Source organism: Eucyclogobius newberryi, unplaced genomic scaffold (genome assembly GCF_026437365.1).
Source record: "Eucyclogobius newberryi isolate DKJ021-1_F unplaced genomic scaffold, fEucNew1.0.hap1 SCAF_2, whole genome shotgun sequence".
Lineage (NCBI taxonomy): Eukaryota > Metazoa > Chordata > Actinopteri > Gobiiformes > Gobiidae > Eucyclogobius > Eucyclogobius newberryi.
In genome coordinates, this window is record NW_027315834.1 from 21,168,532 (window position 1) to 21,187,804 (window position 19,273).

At 40.2% G+C, this 19,273-nt stretch overlaps 2 protein-coding genes across 2 annotated transcripts; one reads left to right on the forward strand and one right to left on the reverse strand.

Moving 5' to 3' along the window:
* Positions 1-3,976: 3,976 nt before the first annotated feature.
* On the forward strand, positions 3,977-15,886 carry LOC140367746 (synaptic vesicle glycoprotein 2C-like). Its single transcript, XM_072454376.1, has 12 exons — positions 3,977-4,771; positions 6,925-7,105; positions 8,083-8,234; positions 10,271-10,404; positions 10,846-10,935; positions 11,006-11,116; positions 11,190-11,278; positions 13,225-13,389; positions 13,970-14,103; positions 14,805-15,008; positions 15,270-15,429; positions 15,571-15,886. Exons 1-12 carry the CDS (start codon positions 4,186-4,188, stop codon positions 15,752-15,754), a joined length of 2,190 nt encoding a protein of 729 aa, XP_072310477.1. The 5' UTR covers positions 3,977-4,185; the 3' UTR covers positions 15,755-15,886.
* A 1,868-nt stretch (positions 15,887-17,754) lies between these two features.
* LOC140367145 (proteinase-activated receptor 3-like) lies at positions 17,755-19,047 on the reverse strand. Its single transcript, XM_072453494.1, has 2 exons — positions 18,942-19,047; positions 17,755-18,770 (listed from the first exon to the last, which is right to left on the reverse strand). Exons 1-2 carry the CDS (start codon positions 19,006-19,008, stop codon positions 17,755-17,757), a joined length of 1,083 nt encoding a protein of 360 aa, XP_072309595.1. The 5' UTR covers positions 19,009-19,047.
* Positions 19,048-19,273: the final 226 nt, after the last annotated feature.

Below are 19,273 nucleotides of genomic sequence, written 5' to 3' on the forward strand. Positions count from 1 at the left end.
TTATGAACTGAATTTGACATAATTGAGGTGTATATATGATAGTCCACTTTCAGAATTGAGATTGGTCTTTATGAGGCACAGTCAAGTCGGTCCTTCCCCACTTTAGGTATCAAGAATATAATAGCTGTTGTGGGCTTTGTGATTAATTTAACTGGAACTGCACTATCAGGAAATTCACACGACAGTCAAGTTTGTAGTGCATAGTGCGAATATTGGGACAGGGCCAATGGGCTCTGTGAAGAGACCCGTGTTGCTACTTCCTGGTGGCTTGCCTGTGCACGATACCCCTTCTGCTTTACTTCTATCCTCTTTGGGTTTTCTCCGGAATCATGCTAAAATAAATATTAAGTTCACGCAATGGACATGAAGTCACAGGTGGATAATAACAGACAGTCACCACTTCTCCAGAGGGTACATCTATGTTTGAAGCATGTTGGCCTCAACATTTGTTCAAGTTTATTTGCATGTGCTTTTCTTGAACATTGGGCTCATATTTTTTTGGCACTTACTGAAATTGGGGAATCACAACCTTTTAAATCACATCTGCTGCTCATATCCTTGAATATAATCACATTCACTGCGTGTTAGTGAAATGTGTAGTCTAACCATCATATGCACTTTGACAAGCGGGTTCAGTAACAGGACAATGTTGGGACTTTCCAAATGTTGAGTTTACATGCGGGGTCTACAAATCTAACTGTTGAAGACTGTTTGACTGTGGAACCAAATAAATGGAACTGTGGCAATTTTTTGTAGTTGGAGGTTTGACGCCAGTTATTTACCTTCTCAGGGGTTTGAAGCCATAACACAGAAAAGTCAAAAAATTAGGCTTCAATAAAAGGTTGTGTATTTGATCTGCCAATACATTGCAAATGTGACAGCTGCATTATACAGTGTTTTGTTCCCAGAGATAAAGCTGTTTGTGGTAGAAACAAATAATGCATTTCTCTGAGCAATGCTGTTGCTTGCTTGAACATATATTTTCCGGTCAAGTAGCTCTCAGGCCGCTTTAAAAGATGTAATAAGCCTTGCTCAAACCTGAGCTTGAGGTCACACAAAAGCTTTCTAAAGAGAACTCAGAATTGATAATGTTGTGACGTATACATGTCATCAAACTAAATGTATAGTCCCCTACTGATAAAATATATGGTAGAAAAGATTCTATTAGTAGTCTACTATGGACTGATTTACCATCTACCAAATCCTGGACAAATTTGGTATAGAGACTGACATATATATATATAATAAGTCATCTTTTAAACTTTATAAACAAGGGGAACACTTAGCGGAGGAGATTACCACCTCATGACATCAGCTGGTAGAACAGAGCAATTTGAGATGAATGGGCTTTGCAGCAAATTCAAACAAACCTGCTTATAACAAAACACAATCCCAGGCGCAGCATTAGAACATGTTTGAAAGTCAAATCTTAATCGCAGTGAATGAATCAATCTAACACATGGAGCGAGTGGTTCAGGATCGCTCTTTGCGTCGCTGAAACTTCTGCGCTGGACATTCCTTTGTTTAGCAGATTTCTTTGTACGTGGTTTGTTGGCCAAGGCTTTCGCCACTACGCATTTTGGAGCAGTTCACAACACGGAAAGACTCACTATTATGAGAAGGCAGGCTTTTATTGATTCCTTTTCAATCTGCTTTGAGTCCGGCTCCCCCTCCCTCCCTCCTGCCCATCATCACCTCCTCCTCCTCAGACTCCCGTCTCTCCCAAGGACTGCAGCAGAGCCAGCGCAGCATCCGAGCATCGCAGAAGATGCGGATCCTTTCTCTCTCTGAGTAGAACAGACGGGCTTTGACGCACGCTCCGGAAGATGCGTCTCCGCTGTACGAGGCAAGTCATTTAGGCTACTTTGTGTTTCCCAAAAATATTTGACTGCAGCTATTGTAGATGCAATCAACTATAACCCCGTAGGTGGCATCATTTAAAATGCAAAATGGAGTTAGGTGATGAGGATTTTACTGTGATGCCGTAAGTGTTGCTAATGTTGACGCATTTGTTGCAGAAAGTGTGTGATTAGCACAAAAGTTAGACAACTTTCAAAAGGTGAGCAAACCACCCGCTGAATGATTGCCTATAATCTGGCCCAATAAAGCCAAATCAAATCCTAAAACACAGCCCGATGTGAAATAATGTGAGCAATTGTGATTGGCACACTACTCCGCGCCTACACCATATAAATACACGCATATACGCCTTTTATTTACCGTTGAAAGTTCATTGGACTGGGGTAAAGAGACAGAAGCCTATTTGCTGTCACACTTGACTCTTTTTTACACCCAGTCGACTGTGGCATGTGCTCTCTGTCACCTATTTTTTATAAGAATGGGATTTGTATCTTGAATTGTTAATCCCTCTCAATTTCACCGAATTAGGCAGTGAGTGATTCTCGCAAGAAGGTGCCTTGCGCCCTGTGTTTCCTTTGCGCGTGCACACGTGGATCAGAGTGTAGCTGAGCAATGTTAGGTTTCAATGCCGTGCGAAAAACCATCCGTCCTCAAATAGTCGATTGATTCTCGTCTACGGGACAAGACTTGCGTGGAAGTCGGCACAATGATTGATGCTTCTTTTCCCTGGTCGGTGCTGAGGGCACTCTGTAAGTTTTAGAGCATCAGACTGAAGATGTAGTCGTGACACCAGCAGGAGGTGACCGTATCTGTAAATATGATAAAAGCTTATAATATATGTTTAGTCAAGATAATAATCTAAAGACAGACCAGCAGTAAATGTTCCTCAGGCCTTCACACTATTGAATGGTTGTTAGGCTCAGAAGATGACTGCAGCAGGATTCACATTATATAACCAGCCTGTGTGTTTCCAGCTTATCTCAGCCCAATTTCTATTTGATGGAAAACTCAACGCAAAACTAGTAAAGCAGGTCTGCCTGGCTGTGGCATGTCCACCTATTGCACCACCACAACCTGGTTTCATGAACATAAAAAATAGCATATCTCAAGAAGTGCAATATTAAATCCTTACTGCAGCAATTATACAATCCAACACATAATAGACCACAATAGCTGCGGTTTTAGCTGTAAATGATCCTGCACAACGCAGCTTCAAGCATCCAAAGTGACACTTGGCCAGATCTATTAACAAACTGACGCAACAATGTGAAAATACTGTCATCTGTTGTGATGCTGCAGCGCTGAAACTGTCTCTGTCTGGGTCAATGTGGAAGTTAGCCAAACGAGATGAGAAAGTGTCCGAGTGTCTGCTCTAATAGAGCTTATGTTCGAACAATACAAAATCTGCCAGGTTTTTTGGCAGTGCAAAATGTCTATAAAGATAAATCAGTCAAAACAACATTAGAACTTGTTTGAAAAAAGTGGTTGAACAAGCTGGGTCACTACTGGTACATACATTTATTTACTCTGCAGTATCAGCTAAATTTAGTATTCAGCATCTTAAAATCTGCATTGGTATAACAATATTCTAACTTATACCATGATGTGCGACTACAATCCAGAGCTCTGACTTCCAGCAAAAACAACACATTTAATAGAATCAACCAGTCAATCATTTCAAAAATAATATTACAATTTATCTGTGAGACATACATGGTATCAGTGTCTTCCAGAGATGTAATGTAGTGTTTTTTATAAAAAACTGAAAAGGTTCAGTTGTAGTCATCTGGACTCGTTTCGACTCTCATCCAAGAGTCATTGTCAATCTGCAAATTTAGACTGGGAACTCAGATATTTATCCTGTTCTGTGGTAAGCCCTGCCCACTGGGCGGGCCCTCCTGAAGTAGAAGAAAAAAGTTGTTTGAAACTTACACCTCTTTGTTTTCTATGAAGCAAAAAAAAGAGGTGTAAGTTTCTGTTGAAACAACTTTTTTCTTAACACAAACCTTTACTAATCTATGGGCTCAGGTATAATATTTGGTATGGTTATGAGAGTGTAGTTCTGGAACATTTGAGCATTCAGAAATGTTAATCCTGTGTCTTTCTCCCCAGATTGATGATGTCTTCTGCTCAGCACTGATAGAACAACACTCCTGTGAAGATCAATACACTAGAGTTTAGACTGCTGCTATGTAATGGCACTGTGTGTTCTACAGAAAACTGGATTTTGATTTTCAAACATTAAAATAAAGCTTTTAAACAGAGCTGATCAATTCCTCAAAGGATTTGTTTAATAGTGTATAAATTATAAACACTTGTGCCAATATGGATGAAAACAGGACTTCCTTGGTCAAAGGTGCCAAGGACATTGCCAAAGAGGCCAAGAGGCATGCGGCCAAAAACTTAAACAAGGCTGTAGACCGAGCCTCAGAGGAGTACTCCTCTCAGCGCAGCTACAACCGCTTCAACAACGAAAACAATGGCGAGGAATATAACTACCAGCAGCAAGATGGGCATTATGGCGGGAATGGAGACAATGATGATGGGGCGTCCAGTGATGCCACTGAAGGCCATGATGATGAGGATGAAATCTACGAAGGGGAGTACCAGGGTGTACCTGGCTACAGCAATGGGAAACCGGATGGACATGTGGCACTGGGGGAGCCAGTCTCGGATAGCCTCAAAAGCCATAAAGATCTAGAAAATGAAAGGCAGGCGGATGAGGAGGAGCTGGCCCAGCAGTATGAGCTCATCCTGCAGGAGTGTGGGCACGGACGCTTCCAGTGGCAGCTATACTTTGTCCTGGGCCTGGCACTCATGTCTGATGGAGTAGAAGTGTTTGTGGTGGGCTTCGTCCTCCCCAGCGCAGAGACAGACATGTGCGTGCCTAACTCAGGAGCAGGATGGCTAGGTAAGAATTGTGATCACTGAGGTATTTAGGGGGGACTTATTCATTATCTCATTCAGACTTTCATGTATACTAAATTTTGAATACTGACAATCGGAAACTTCCATTTAAGAAGTTTAAAGATAGTTTGAGCCATGGTTTGCTATAAAAGCAAAAATCTTTTTTGTTCAATATGAGCATTGGTTGTTATGACACCACATGATACATGAGTAGGAGGGATGTTCAGCATAGTAAAGCGCTCTCGCTCGCTCATGTTAAAATGGTCTAAAATAAAGGCCATGGGCATAATGTGGATATGAATAAAAGCAGAGAAAACCAGTTTCACCTGGTTAGACGCAGACCACATGCTACATGTCTTCACCCATTTTATGACTGTGGGAGATGTGGGAGTAGAAACAATGAGTCATCATTACTCCCATACCACTGACACCTAGAATGTGACAAGAATGGGTAAACAATACTGTTGGCAGACTTAAGTCATCATATTTTGTACTTACAGCTTGCTTTCTAAAATAAACTGCTGCAGTTAATATTTCTTGGTAACACTTCTCCCTTCATGTGCCAGCCTTCTCTGTGATCCCTGATGTAATTCTCTTCTTATAGCCTTTTTAAAGGCTTCAGTGTTCACTGATCTAAAAACATGAACACGAGGCTAATCTCTGCAGCATTGTGTTTCTCTGCAGTTCAGACATGGTAGACTGGCTATGTCCCTCCCTCTTGAAATAGGACCAGTGCTCTCACATTTCCTTACCTCCATATGCTGTACCATTCCCCTTTATAGTTTGGTTTGAAAATGATGAATTATGAGGCTCTCCATTTCAAATTATCATTGGGGTTTTGTTAAAGTATCACTTCAGCCTCCGGCCTTGTTCACGCTGTGTTTCGACTCACACTTTGTCGAGCTCACCTGTCTATCACAGACCCTCCTCTGAGAGCTTCTCTCAGAAGCTCTACAGCTCTTGCATGACGCCGCCAGCAGTTCACGTCACATACATTTTTAACTTGCTTTCATCCAGAACTGCCTATGGTAATGATTCCACTGGCACAGGAATAAGAAAACATAGCCTAAAAGAATCTCCAGTTATAATAATTTATGTGAATTGTCAGAACTCACCTATAAAAAGCATATTGAATTAATGAATATATTTGAACATACACGCCTTTGATGTGTTTGCTTGGTCCCACCCAGTTCAAAGTCCATACATTTCCCATCCATTTTTGTCTTAAGGGTTTGAAAAAAAGGTACGTCAGAAGCTAAGCAAATGTTTGATATTGAGTCCAAAAACACAGTTAAAACCACTGTTGAGCTCCATCTGTAGCATGTGTCTCTCAAATGCGGAAGACACCTCCTCTAGAATGTTCTCGTACCATTCAGAGCAAAATATAAAACTACTTTTACCTCAGAAAGCAAAGTTTAGTGGCTCCATCCGTTGCTTGGGCAGAAGACTTGTCAGTCCTTATCCGGCTGTCTATCACATCCAACAGAAATCGTGAATATTCCACAGCGTAATAAAGTTGTATAAAGACATGTAGTCTACTTAGTACTTCAGTTATGCTCCAGATGACTACTGCACCCCTCACTTTGGCATCATGTACATTTGTAGGGTGGGAATATTGTTCTTAGATAACATTATGTCAACAGCCACATTCCCTCACTATTCCACTCTTTAGATATTTAACGTGATTCTCGCTTGCTCACAGCTTTGGCGGCCAAGTGTGCAGATATCCATGGCTGTCACTTATGGCTATAGGTCTAAGCGTCATGTCTGTGTAGCTTGATAAGGCCCACCTCCTCCTCCAGCCTATCAGCCCATCACCACAACCACTGCCATAAAAGAGAAAGTCTCCCTTTCTTTCTCGTGTCAAATGGTCCCATCTCCACAGCTGCATTAGCATTTTTATTAGCAGTACAGAACAGCGGGGATTATTTACTGACCTGACAAACCTCTAGCCCTCCTCACCACCCTTCTATCTTTGCTTCGTTTTAAGAGAACGTGCTTTGACTTTCTGTGTGAAGCAAAGAGCACAGAAAGATCACAGTTTCTGAGACGTAGGCAGATCTAAAAAAAAAAAATGAATGCACGGTTTGATTGTTTTATTCATTCAGTTACTGCTTCTATACTGATTATTTTCTCCCTGTGTTGTGTCCTCTGCAGGTAGCATCGTTTATTTGGGAATGATGGTGGGGGCCTTCTTCTGGGGAGGCCTGTCAGACAAAGTGGGCCGCAGACAGATCCTCCTCATATCTTTGTCTGTCAATGGCTTCTTTGCCTTCTTGTCTTCCTTTGTCCAGGGATACAACATGTTCCTCTTTTGCCGTATGGTGTCTGGATTCGGGTGAGCTCCTCTCTTCCTCTCTCTGCTTTTACCTGCGGTTGTAAATACAGGGTTGTAAAAGCATTGTGGCACTGCAATGATGGCGCACCCCACATCAGTTTGTAAATGCTCGAGCTGGGTCATGTGGAGGTCACTCTCAAGTCAGAGTGATGGTAAGATCCTAATATGGCCATTAAATACCGTCATTGCTGAGATTGTGCGTGTTAACAAATGGTGACTTTCAATGTAGGGTTGTTAAAGTATTAATTTATACTAAAACGAGCATTGAAACTAGATACTAATTTGAACAAGAATCGATACAAGTTACATAAGTAGGACAACATTTTACCTTTCCTGAACTTGACAAAGTATAAGACCACATGGTAAGAAAGTACACTTAATTTATGTTGAAAATTACATTCTATTGTTGAAAATGTATTAGTGTGGCTTCAAAATCTGTATTGAGTGTCAAGTATTGAACTGTGAACTGTTGGTAGTGTGAAACTGTTAGCATCGCAACAACAGTTCCAGTTTCAAATTCCTTCATCTTTTGTCATTAAATGAACAGTTTATAACTAACCTTTCTCTCTCCAGCTTCAATAGCTTCTAATGTAAAAAGCATGTGTGTAACCCTGAAGTTTCATCATTTTGTTTATACTTTGACAATTTCTTTATAAATAATAAATATAAATGACATAATCCTTTCAATTCAGAGACGTATAATTTCACAGGAAAGAATTCTATTGAACTTTGAACTGAAAATGTGTTATGCATTTTTCATATACAAATTAAGAATTAAATCCTATGTTTGTCTCACTTTGTGTAAAAGGATTTTCCCCCCGGCCTAAGGAAAGAATTTCCCACTTATTTAGATTAAACTTCTGTGATGAACAATACCGATACATATTTGCTGTACATACTGTATACACTTGATGTTAGTAACAAGACAAAGTTGTATTAGAGACACATACAATAATACAATTGTGACACATTTGTAGGATTGGAGGAGCTGTGCCCATAGTGTTCTCCTTCTTTGCGGAGGTGTTGGCTCGAGAAAAACGAGGGGAACATCTGAGCTGGTTATGTATGTTCTGGATGATCGGGGGAATCTATGCTTCTGCCATGGCATGGGCCATTATCCCACACTATGGTGAGTGTTTGACCCAGACAATATTATGCAATACTATGTTTGTCCATCAACTTGCAGGCTTGGATACAAAAAAAGGAGTGTGTAACACATCTTATTGGAAAGTGTATTTAAAGAGAGTGAGAGGTGATGGCTTCAGAAGCAAACACGGATATCATGAAATAGGAACATCTCAAATGTGGTAGAATTGAATAATCTTTTGAGTCTTTTGTATCATATCATAACATCATCATATCCCACTAAGCAACTAAGGAATATTTTGTCCAGTTTTAACTCTCATAGGTTTGTTGTAGAAAAAGATTCAGTCTGTTTTTCAAAAAAAAAAAAACAGAGTCCAGATGACTATGGCTCAATCTTTTTCTACAATGGAACTCTCCAGGACGAATGAGGGATTACACCTGCTCAAAATGAAGGTTTTATTTTCATTATGAAGAGCTCCTAACACAAAAAGAAACACAAAGCAGGTGGCAGTGTAGGCAGGGGCTCTCACAACTCACTGCTGCCGCATAGAAAAACTCAAAGCAAATGCCAAACTATTTATAGCATATGGAAATCAGTCAAATTCATATTACTGCAATTGAATAGAATTTGTTTTGTTATAGTGATGAGGTTTTGTACAACAAATATAATTAACAATACATTAAAGATGCTTATTGAAGATGCCCTGTTGTAGTATAACAATATTAGCATTAATACCACTATTACTGCTCATTAATATAAACAAAATGGAAGATTAAGGTCTGTGTGGACCAGGTGTAATCAAGTTTCCTCTTAGCCTGTAGCCACTTGACTTAGTCATGAACAATCATGTTGCAAGGTGTTATCAGAAGGAGAAGAGGAGTAGATGAGCTGAGAAGAGAACAAGCAAAGGAAAAAAGAAAAAAGAAAAAGTGTTTCTAATAGGGAAATGCCTTAAACTAAGCTTTGAATAACAAAATTATTAACACAAAAGATAGAAATACTGTTAATTACTGTATAATAAACAATGAATAGTACGGTATATTGATAAACAATTGAATTTTTTTTTTTTTTTTATCATTTCAAGCTTTATGTGTGTCACCACTAGCTATTTGTGTGAGTCAAAGTCAGAAACAGCCGATGTCGTAATTGAGTTCAATTGATGAGATGCCACTGCTTTAACACGTATTGTGTTCCAAGCGCAGTGGAGTGTGGGTAGTAATAGGTTACGCCGCAGTGCTCTTTGCATTGACAGGTGGACCAAGGCTAGAGCGCTGAATGACTCTTTTTAGTATAATTTCAGAGTGTAATGTAATTATAAATAAAACTGTATACCACTCTGCAGATTTCCTAAAACCAGTTAGTCCTATATCTTTTCATGTAGATCTCTCCCCTCCATTAGGTATGTGCGCAGAATGGAGGAGCTGGACACATCATTATTTTGTATTTATGTGTCTTAGGAATGCCTGAGGTTGGGTCATAAATCTCTTGAGTATCAGAGTCATTCCCTCGTCCCTAGTCCATTAAATCTATAATCCTCTAACCAGGTTGTACTGGCCAGAGCAGGATGACCTCTCTTATGCTGAACATTAAGCTGTTAAAAGATTTGAGTTCATCATCAAAAGATTGTCTTTCCTTATCGACTGCTGTTTTGTTCCGTCCATGGGAGTAGGATCTTACCTTCACTGTAGTTCTCACCGAGGTTTTCTATTCTATAGTTTTTCCTCACTGAAAAGGAGGGTCTTAGGACAGGGGGTGCTGGGACAGTTATCCATTGGCTAATTTCTGGTGAATCTTGTTTAATCTGCTTCTATATTTCACTGTCGTCCTTCAAGGCAACTGCTTTGTGATTTTGGGAATTACAAAAATAACTAATGTTGCGCTAAACTCCCAAAATAATTTATTGTGACATGCAGAATAATCTTAATAAACGACTAAATATAATTTAACATTTACAGGTAATATGTAATTATATCATCAAGTTAAATATCAACTAAACTAACCAATATCCTGTTCACAATCAAATGCCCAGTGCCTATAATGGCCCTCACACTTCACACTGTGTGTTCTGGTCTGTGCAGGCTGGAGCTTCAGTATGGGCTCGGCTTACCAGTTCCACAGCTGGAGAGTGTTCGTGGTGGTCTGTGCTCTGCCGTGTGTCTCTGCTGTTGTAGCTCTTACTTTTATGCCTGAGAGCCCCCGCTTCTACCTGGAGGTACTAAAAACACTGCAGACTGCAACATCATGGCTTTAAATGGAAACACTAATGCGGACAAAGAATATTTACAGCACAGTAGGATCATTTAAAGACTTCCAAATGCCAAAAAGTCATTCTTATCATTATTTATTAATTTGTGTTTTTTAGTTTTTATGTTGGTTTTGTGGCCAATATAAGGTAGTTTTGCACCCTGAATGGGAAGTTACATATTGTTTGGCTTTAACGCTATTCTTCATATCTCTCTAATCACAAAATAGTCCTTGGATTTTTTTATATTTCATTGTATTCGTTTAAACATAGTAGCATTGTGTACTTTGTTTGCATTTGATCCCACTATAAAATTGCCGTTGATTATTGCACTTAGTTAGATCTAGTTAGAGTCAAAGCTGCATTTGACTGAACTGAAGTTGCATCTTACTTTCTCTGTGCTGTTTTCAGGTGGGAAAGCATGACGAGGCGTGGATGGTGCTCAAACTCATCCATGACACCAACATGCGTGCACGTGGTGAGCCTGAGAGAGTCTTCACTGTAAGCAGGAGTCTGCTGTTTTATTACAGAGCACCAAGAGCAGATAAGAGTGCAGTGTCTCCCCCTGCAGGTAAATCGCATCAAAATCCCCAAACAGCTGGATGAGCTAGTGGAGATGCAGAATGAGTCAGCAAACTCTGTGCTAAAAGTCCTGCTCAAGATCCGGACAGAGCTCAAAGGGGTAAACTTATACATTATATTCATCCCTAACATATAAATAAAAGAAACACAATTATTATATGTTTTCCTTCCAGATCTGTGTGACATTTCTGAAATGCTTTAACTCTCCAGTCAAAGAAAACACCATCAAATTGGCCGCAGTGTGGTTCACCTTGTCGTTTGGGTAAGATTTGACAAAATATTGACTCGAGTGATAGAGGCTGAAGGATTGTACTCAAGAAGGAACAGAAAAAGAAAAATGTTTTGTTGATCAAAATACAATTTGACAAACTTCTGTATCTGCCAAGTGCAAATGAGGTAATGTGTATTTCACCTTAGTCTAACCAATAAATAATTATATGTATTTCCATTCCATTTTTTAAAAGGACATATTATGTAAAGGCCGTGGCTGCAGAGCCGCGGCGCGGTAAAATAGCCCAGTAGTTTCAGGAGCCGCGGCACGGCCATATAGTCTCATGCCTAACCCTAACCCTAACCCTTAACCCTAACCTTAACCTTAACCTTAACCTTAACCCTAACCCTAACCCTAACCCTAACCCTAACCTTAACTCTAACCCTAACCCTAACCCTAACCCTAACCTTAACCTTAACCCTAACCCTAACCCTAAGCCTAACCTTAACCCTAACCCTAACCCTAACCTTAACCTTAACCCTAACCCTAACCCTAAGCCTAACCTTAACCCTAACCCTAACCTTAACTCTAACCCTAACCCTAACCCTAACCTTAACCTTAACCCTAACCCTAACCCTAAGCCTAACCTTAACCCTAACCCTAACCCTAACCTTAACCTTAACCCTAACCCTAACCCTAAGCCTAACCTTAACCCTAACCCTAACCTTAACCCTAACCCTAACCCTAACCCTAACCCTAACCTTAACCCTAACCCTAACCCTAACCCTAACCCTAACCTTAACCCTAACCCTAACCCTAACCCTAACCCTAACCTTAACCCGAACCCGGTCAAATAGCGTAGCAGTTTCAGGAGCCACGGCACAAAATAGCGCAGCAGTTTGGGCCGCACGCCGCGGCTCTGTAGACACTCCCTTATGGGCCAACAAAGCTTGTATGAGCTTTTAACCTTGTAATAATAGTTTTCACTCATTATTAGATTACTCAGACTGTGATAGATTCATGCATGTCTCAGTAATCCTGTTTTGTCCTACGCTTGAGGCTTGAGTGCTCAGGGGCTCATTTATAAAACGTGTAATTCTCATTAAAGTGTCCGTACGGACGTGTCCATCCATTTTCTACCGCTTGTTCCCTTTCGGGGTTGCGGGTGGCTGGAGCCTATCCCAGTGACTTCGGGCCTTAGTCCGGGTTAATAGGGGTGCACGGTACACCCTGGACAGTGGCCAACTTGTCGCAGGGCTAACACAGAGACATAGACATTACAGACAGTTCACTCTCACATTCATTCACTAGGGCCAATTTAGAGTCACCAACCGGAGAACCTGGAGAGAACCCACGGTAACACGGGGAGAACATGCAGACTCCACCCAGAGAGATCATGTGATGTTGGTCTGGTCTGCTAACCGCCTTTGCCACCGTGCACCCCTATTAACCCGGACAAAACATAGATTTCCTCAAACTTGCTCACTTCTAATCTGTCTGAGCACAGATTGCCTATTTCCTCAGAGTATTTATTACTGGACCGCTCACGTCAAGTTTATTTCTATTGATCACAAACTGGACGGGAAGAGTCACATATGTAATTTTTTGGTATGCAGGCTTTGAGACCCCAGAAAATGTCTGTTTTCAAATACAATTTACTTTACTTCAGATCCTAGGTAATAGGTATACAGTTTTTTAAAAGTTTATTAATTTATTAAAATTAGTAAAACATGTAAATCTGCTGCTGGTTACTATGAAATGCCACTATGAAGATGCAGAACTTCTCCGTTTTGCAATGTTGTGCTGGAAGTCATGGATCTGTTACAAAATGCTAAATAGTGATCTAAAACTAAACTAAAATGTTCTAAAAACAGGAAAGAAACATATATATATATATATATATATATATATATATATATATATATATCCTAACCTTCCGCTCAGAGTCGACTTTGTTCATAATATAAGTTGCTGATGCACATTTCTGTGGTGTACAGATATTATGGGCTGTCTGTGTGGTTCCCTGATGTTATCAAACACCTCCAAGCAGATGAGTACGCCTCCAGAGTCAAGATCCACAACAACGAACGCATCGAAGACTTCACATTCAACTTCACCCTTGAGAATCAAATCCACAGGAATGGACTCTTCCTAAACGACAGGTAAAATTGTACTGTGTCGAAAGTGGTCCCATTGGAGGATGACACTGCAATTTATCATTCCTGCAAACCACACATCTGCTTTCTCCTTTATCTGCGTCTGAACAGGAAATGAAAACACTTATCTCGCTCTCATTGCTATCACATACCGTGCAATGTTACATGTTGCACCGAATCACCAAAGCAACTTCTTATGTTTGTGAATTTTGTTCATTAGCAAAGGGAATAAACATTTTCCGAATCAGTCTAAAACGCAGCCACATGCAATTTTGTCATGAGCCTCACTGCACAGAGGAGAGTCACATCCTGTTTGCTCTGAGCTCATCCAAGTGCATTTTATGGAAAGAAAATATTGCTTTAGATTCAATGTGTAGTAAACACAATTCAAATTTTTCAAAAGGCAAATTTGGTCAGGAATATTTGATCACACGTTTGTATATTTATGTAGACCTTATTATTTGTAGAATATCCAATATTCAAAGATTCAAATGTTTATCGTCATATTAGAGGTTTAATGCAGATGTGTTGAGCATTTCCTGATTTACCTAATTATGTGTCTGACTATTTTTCTCCTTTTTGTCAGGTTCATTGCTATGAAGTTCAAAGCTGTCACTTTCGTTGACTCATCTTTTCTCAACTGTTACTTTGAAGATGTGTCTTCAGTGGGTTCTTTCTTCAAGAACTGCACCTTTGTCGACTCGTTCTTCTATAACACAGGTCCCTCTGTCCTTCCTGTGCACACCAGCGTCCACACTTCTTCACACAGACAATTTGTTTCAGCTTTTAAAACCCAATTAATTCTCCAAAGGCTGACCCATAACCCTCTCTCAGGCTATGTCTTCCTCAAACACTTAACTTGGCTTTTAAAGTCACTGCTGCTGCGTCCTGCAGAGAAATATGACTTTAGAGCACTTATTGCTTTGTTTTTACGCTTCTAAACTTAACTACTTCCTCTGAGCTTAGACTGACAGTGCATGCGGCCAAGCCACTGCCTCTTGCAAACCTTTTCCTCTTGCTGACTATTTAATGAATAATAAGCCAGTCTAAACACACACCATGCTCCTTTTATATGCAGAGATAAAACGGTTGTAAGATTTGTGGAAACAGGTTGATCAGCACTCAGGAAAACTTTGAAGTGTAGGGGTCGGATTAGCTAAATGAGAAATGTAGTCTACATAAATGAGCCACATTAGAGGTCATAAAGGTGTGTGCTTATGCTTTAAATATATATATATATATAAATACATTTAAAATTTTGTTGATGGGGCCAAAACGTGCTGCTTATAACAATGCACAGAATGCCGTTAAAAATAGAAAATATCTCTTTCCCATCATGGTTTATATATTGATACAAATCCTTGGAACAGGATTCTTCATGTGAGACAATGTCATGTATTATTTGCCTTATTGTGTTGTAGATATTGATGACTCAAAGCTAATAAAGTCACGAGTGATCAACACCTCATTCCATCATAACAAGACGGGCTGCCAGGTGACATTTGATGACGACTACAGCGCCTACTGGGTCTATTTTGTAAACTTCTTGGGCACACTCGCGGTACTGCCTGGAAACATAATTTCTGCTCTTCTCATGGACAAAATAGGACGTCTCAGCATGTTAGGTATTGTCTTATCCATGTAAATGTACCTTAAACTATATCCCTTATTTTAACTTATATTTCTATAATTTAGTAAAGCCTAAATTGTTATCAATCATGTGTAACATATATAAAAGCTACATTAAAGCTTTGATAAATAACATATTCTGTATCTTGACATTTGGAAAAGGCTATATTATTTGATACTTCCGTTATTTGGATGTATTTGAATGAATGAAGTCAGTGGTTCCTCCTGTGATGTCTGTGAGTGGTTGTGTCCTGCAGGAGGCTCCATGGTGCTCTCAGGCATAAGCTGTTTCTTCCTATGGTTCGGCACCAGTGAGTCCATGATGATCTTCATGTTGTGCCTCTATAACGGTCTGAGCATCTCTGCCTGGAACTCTCTGGACGTCATCACCGCCGAGCTCTATCCCACTGACAGGAGGTAAATTGATCCTCATACTAATCTCAAGCCACTTTTATAAGCAAGAAAGAGATAGAAAAATAAACTGTAAGCTAGCTTGACAAGCTCATGAAGACATTATTTGAGTGTAAAATGTGTTGAAGGTTGTGCTCTTGCTTACAGGGGCACCGGCTTTGGCTTCTGCAATGCCATGTGTAAGCTGGCAGCAGTGCTCGGTAACCTGATCTTTGGCTCGCTGGTCGGCATCACCAAAGCGATCCCCATCCTGCTGGCCTCCTCAGTGCTGGTGGTTGGAGGTCTTATCGGACTGCGGCTGCCAGACACTCGCTCCAACGTCCTCATGTGAAACAGGCAGCATGCGCTGGATGTTCATCAGGTGTTTACAGCGCTAAACCTGCACTTCATGTTATTTATGTCATCATCTCAATTTCATTTTATGAATTATGTATGTAAATACCTGATAAACTAAGTTCCAAAGGAAGAGTGATAATCACAACAATGAGTCTGTGAGAGACAACAGCTCATTTGCCTGAAACACATCAAATGTCACTGCTGCAAAAGGCTTGGATTGTACTTATTTCAGAGTTCTGGTTAAATCTACCATATTACATTTGAATACTTATATTATACTTTTTTGTACACATTTCATAATTTATTATGTTTTCAAAGTTTCTTTGCCCAAGCCTGAAACCGAAGGTGCTAATTCACAAAGAGAACCTTTGTTTCAAAAGTGGCTACATTTATTCACAATATTCAAGCCTTTTGTTGCTTTTTGCAAGAATAACAAGGCCATAAACATAAAAAAGTTATACTGTAGTCCAATGGGCAAAACAGGCAACTTAAGCAGCTACATTTTTGACAAAGTTTACAATCTGTGCTTTTTACTGTAATAGTTTAGATGGAATCCTCTTGTGTGGATGCTCTGCCCCTGTTCCTCTCTTGTGTCTTGTGTTAGTGCTGTGGTTCTCAAGGGCTTTGCTTATCTTTGGCTGCTCTCTCTTGGTCTTCCTCTGTGCTGATTTGCTCGTGCCCTCTCTCGTGCCCTCTGCTGCTGCCGCTCCCTTCAAACTCTAAGGCCTTTCTTCGATGCTGTGCCTCTCTGTCTTTGAGCCCGTTTATCCTTCCAAAACTTGCTGGAAGCTTTGCTGCTTTGTTGTGTTTTCTTTTCATCAGGATGTGTGATTGTGTTATGAGTGTTTGGACAAACCATCAACCATCAAAGTTAGTCTTACTATCAAGAATATGTTGACAATGTGATGTGAAACTCAAGTCATGCTGTATTTTGTTTTTTAAAGGGGGTTTTATAAGTTTCAGGGCTTTTAAATCTGAGCTTCATATTTGGGCAAAATCAGTGTCAGCCTGCTGCAACATGTTTAGCTTTTGGCTAATCAGCAAATACGTGCATTTCCTACTGGACTACACCTCTCTTTGAAGGCCAGATATATAACCTATTTTCTTCCTGAGGTGTAGCTTTATAAATGTTTAGCTTTGTTTAGGAAATGTGCAGCTCGGACATCAGCACTTGAAGATAAACACTTGAACTGTCCCTTTAAACTTATCATCTAACCAGTAAGGATTGGAGCACGGTAACTTTTTCTAGCCAGCTTTGAATTAAGTGGTGTACCATAGAGTACTTATATACTGATATTTTTCTCTTTGATGGTATTGTTTCTGAACTGCACCATTCCTTCTTTTTGCGCAGCCAGACTGTTTCTGCACAAATCCCTGCATGTTTGTCAGTGTGTCTGTTTTGTGCCCTCCGCAACATTTTGGTGTTGTCACTGTTTCTCCTTTAAAAGGTCAAAGGTGAATGTACCATTTTCAAATGTTGTCAGATCATTTGGTGCTTATGCTGAGTCATATTGAAAGAGCATGTCACTGGAAAGATACAAAACATTGGAAGTAATCAAATCTCCTGTGAGGACATTGACTAATACAAATACATTTGAAGCCAGTACATTTGATTGCCTCTGCTCACAAGTGTAAGGACAGATGTTGATAAAGGATATTTTACTATGAATTATTTGAATGATTGCAGCAAATTCATCAGATATGAAAACATTTAATAAAAAAAATCCATTTGAATGTTTTGTCCAGTTTTCACACACATGTATGATGTTGAATACAGAAAATAAAAAGGGAAATGTACACAAAAAACTGAATATACTTCGACCAATGACTATTATTACTTTTACCCTACAAGAATGTCTGAGGTAAATTGGCCACACACACATATATATACATTCTTTTTAAAATAAACTTTGTTTTCTCTGTTAGTCCTCTATTACAGTCCATCTGTGGTGATGTGCATATATACATTCCGGATGCACTATTTATGTATTAGACTTATATGCTGAGGCTTTTTCTCATGAAGGTTCTGAAGTAGGGTTTGGAGCCTGTAGAGCGGGACATGAGCATAAACAGGAAAGGGACCATTGCTGCATGAAGACAGCACAAACATACAGCCACATTAAAATACATGTACAAACCCTCTGTTCCATTTGCAAACAACTGCACATAGTGGACCAAGTGCAGGACTCCAGCTGGAGTGAAACAGACTAGAAAGATGAAGAAGACAAAGGAGCTGCTGCGTATGTAGAAGCCCAACTCACTGTGGGACTGGTTCAGCTCAACCAGGATACGCACATAACACAGGACGGATACCACCAGAGGAACGAGGAGGCCAAAGACAGTCAAAACCAGGTTGTAGTACAACAGATACTTGTGAGAATTAGACATTAATGGTAAGATGTCATGGCAGGTGATGATGTCTAATTCTTGGATCCAGTAGCTCTGACGAACTAGGAGCTCTGGGACCAAACCAGCCCCGAAGACCATCCACAGGACCACCATCACCCACGTGGTGCACTTCCTCTTGGGTAAGCTCCTGTGCGTGAACGGGTGGACCAAAGCCAGATAGTGCTTCACACTGATGGCGGCCAGCGTCTGAGCTGAGCAGTACAGGTTACCATAGAAACAGGCAGAGACCACTCGACAGGCAGTTTCTCCGAATGGCCATTGGTTCCCCTGGAGATGATAATGGGCTTTGAATACCAACGACAGCAGCAGAAGCAGGTCAGACAGAGCCAGGCTGAAGTAGAGGATGGCACAGGACACTTTACGCACTTTGGAGACAAGGGAACAAAGGGTGAACAGGTTAGCAGGGACCCCCACAGCCAAGATTAGGATGTACAGGACTGGGATGAGAATGGTGCTTATAGGGCCTTGAAGGTAAGAGGCAGTCTTGTTACTGTTCAGCAGGAGGGCCGGAGGTTTGGTCCTGTTCAGACCCGAAGAGAACCCAGTCGGAACCACTGGCTGTCCCAGAAAGGTCATGAGGCTGTCAAAGTTCTTCTTCTGCACTGCAATGAAAATAATGAGCCTTTATATATTGATAGTGTTGTATAGTTTATTATCAAATGTTTAAAATGTGATAATACAAATCAAAGTCTTTGCATATTTAATATCATAAAACACAGAATATGTTTAGTGAAAAAGTGAAAAATGTGAATGCAATGTGATCACTCACTTACCTTTGTCCTGAAGTGATCTTTCAAAACACAAACCAAAAATGACTACAAACACTGCAACTTTATCCATTTCCTCTTGTTCTCAGCTCCTTGGTAAGGACCTGTTTGGGTGAACTCTACATCCGTATGAACTACAGAAAAATAATGTGGTCACTAATATGAACGCTGTGAACTGCTGAGGCAACTTCCTACTTCTACACCCACAACAAGAACCATTTACAGGCAAATACATTTTAACTCAAGTGAAAACATACACAATTTTTTACTCATTTTATTGGAGTCTATAAAGATTGCACCTGAAGAGATTGTCTTCATAACATGTCATGATGTGAAGA

Coding starts and splice junctions, on each gene's coding strand:
- LOC140367145 (XM_072453494.1), bottom strand. CDS start 19,008: ATGGATAAAGTTGCAGTGTTTGTAGTCATTTTTGGTTTGTGTTTTGAA. Junction 18,771..18,941: donor AAGATCACTTCAGGACAAAG/GTAAGTGAGTGA, acceptor TTTTCATTGCAG/TGCAGAAGAAGAACTTTGAC.
- LOC140367746 (XM_072454376.1), top strand. CDS start 4,186: ATGGATGAAAACAGGACTTCCTTGGTCAAAGGTGCCAAGGACATTGCC. Junction 11,279..13,224: donor TGGTTCACCTTGTCGTTTGG/GTAAGATTTGAC, acceptor TGTGGTGTACAG/ATATTATGGGCTGTCTGTGT. Junction 14,104..14,804: donor CTCGTTCTTCTATAACACAG/GTCCCTCTGTCC, acceptor ATTGTGTTGTAG/ATATTGATGACTCAAAGCTA.